Source organism: Austrofundulus limnaeus, unplaced genomic scaffold (assembly GCF_001266775.1).
Source record: "Austrofundulus limnaeus strain Quisiro unplaced genomic scaffold, Austrofundulus_limnaeus-1.0 Scaffold101, whole genome shotgun sequence".
In the NCBI taxonomy this organism is placed as follows: domain Eukaryota; kingdom Metazoa; phylum Chordata; class Actinopteri; order Cyprinodontiformes; family Rivulidae; genus Austrofundulus; species Austrofundulus limnaeus.
The window spans coordinates 713,231-714,658 of record NW_013952503.1 but is presented as its reverse complement, the minus strand read 5'-3'; the positions used below and the strand labels follow the sequence as shown (position 1 = coordinate 714,658).

General features: G+C 43.6%; 1 protein-coding gene across 2 annotated transcripts in view; it reads left to right on the top strand.

Moving 5' to 3' along the window:
- The first annotated feature begins 349 nt into the window (after positions 1-349).
- The window catches only part of si:dkeyp-77h1.4 (SH3 domain-binding protein 1), a 17,560-nt gene continuing 16,481 nt past the window's right edge, over positions 350-1,428 (top strand). Inside the window, exon 1 of one of the 2 annotated variants that reach the window (XM_014013426.1) lies at positions 350-559. Coding sequence is in view for 1 of the 2 variants with exons in the window: in XM_014013425.1 (XP_013868879.1) it covers positions 822-876 (55 nt within the window). In the remaining variant the exon portion in view is untranslated. Of the gene's footprint in view, positions 560-592; positions 877-1,428 lie in introns of those variants that run through there. The other variant, XM_014013425.1, reaches the window with a different exon arrangement.

Sequence of the window (1,428 nt, the reverse complement as noted above, 5' to 3'; positions counted from 1 at the left end):
TTCGTCTCTCCTCCAAGAGACTTCTTCAGTCTGANCCTGACTTATTGGTTTGGATGCTTTGGCTGTGCTTATGTGTGTGTAGTGAGTGCAAGCGGGGCTCGAAGTGTTTCACTAAAGAAGAACCCACTTTTTCTTTTTGATTTTTTTCTACCTGGATTACTGAGATATATCGGGACATTTTAAAAAATAATGTTTATTCTAAGCGATCATTAACAAAAAGCAAGCCATCATGGGAAGTTAGACATGAGTTTAATTGAAGCAATGCATCATATTTGAAATGAATAATTGATGATTGATAACTTCAGCATCTTAAACGGTTTACCTGAGCCACATAATTTGGGTCTGATTTTTCCTGATTTCCGGYGTTTTCCGACACGAGTCGAGTGGTTCCGAGAGCAGAGCCCGACCAGACATGTTCTSACGCGCTTCCAAATGTTGGGCCGGACCGAGTCGTGAAGTGCAGAGGCTCTTCAGGGGAGGGAGGGAGACGACGAGGCGGATATTTCAGCTCCTCTCCTCCCACACCGACTGCAGCGCATCTCCACCCGGCCAGCTGAAGGTAAGTGAGCCGCAGAGACCTTCATYATTATCAGCCTGCTGTTATTTGCTAYTATTGTTATTGTCACGTTTTYCCCCTCTCGTGCGCTACAAACAGACATGTTTGTGTGCGGAGGTTGCGGGTCTGGTGCGTGACGGGTTAAATTCTGCAGTTTTTTCCCCTCTTCTCTCTGTGATGCGCTGGTCCCGGCTCGATGTGACCGATTCACACTCCGACCTGCCAGTCTCCATCACTGATGATGAGGGGGAAACTGTGAAAAAAAATGGATCCCTTCAGCTCATTTTTTAAAAAGAGTGCAGGCGTCCGCGGGAGCTCAGGTAATTATTGTCCTCCCCCAATTAACTCTCTAATTGGATTTAAATTCACTAAAAATATCAAAAATCCATTTATAACTGAAAACAAAAGTAATATTTCAATTTCTGAGYCATTCTACCAAGGTGACATTCTTCATACACATGTATAAAAATGTGGTTTAGTATTAGTTACATGTGTAGGATCAGGCCTTGGGGGTGGAGGGTCTCTGACTGTCTCTGTCTGCAGAGGCCAGAGCTGCATGATGGCCTATACAACATAAGTCTGCATATTCTTTTATCAGATGATGTGTTTCTTGTTTGCATACACACAGTTATGTTTTAAAATGAGTTTTTCTGTTTGTTTGTTGCTGCACATAGCTCCACTGCCCCTCATGTCCACTGATTTTAATGGACCTGACAGGTGCAAGCAGTATGGTGGAAACATGTTGTATCCTTTAGTTCACCGCAGCTGGAAGAAAAGAGCTTGTCAGCTTCTAGTTTTACCTGAACGCTGGACTTCAGAAATTATACTTTCTTTATGTGTGTGTGTGTGTGTGTGTGTGTGTGTGTGTGTGT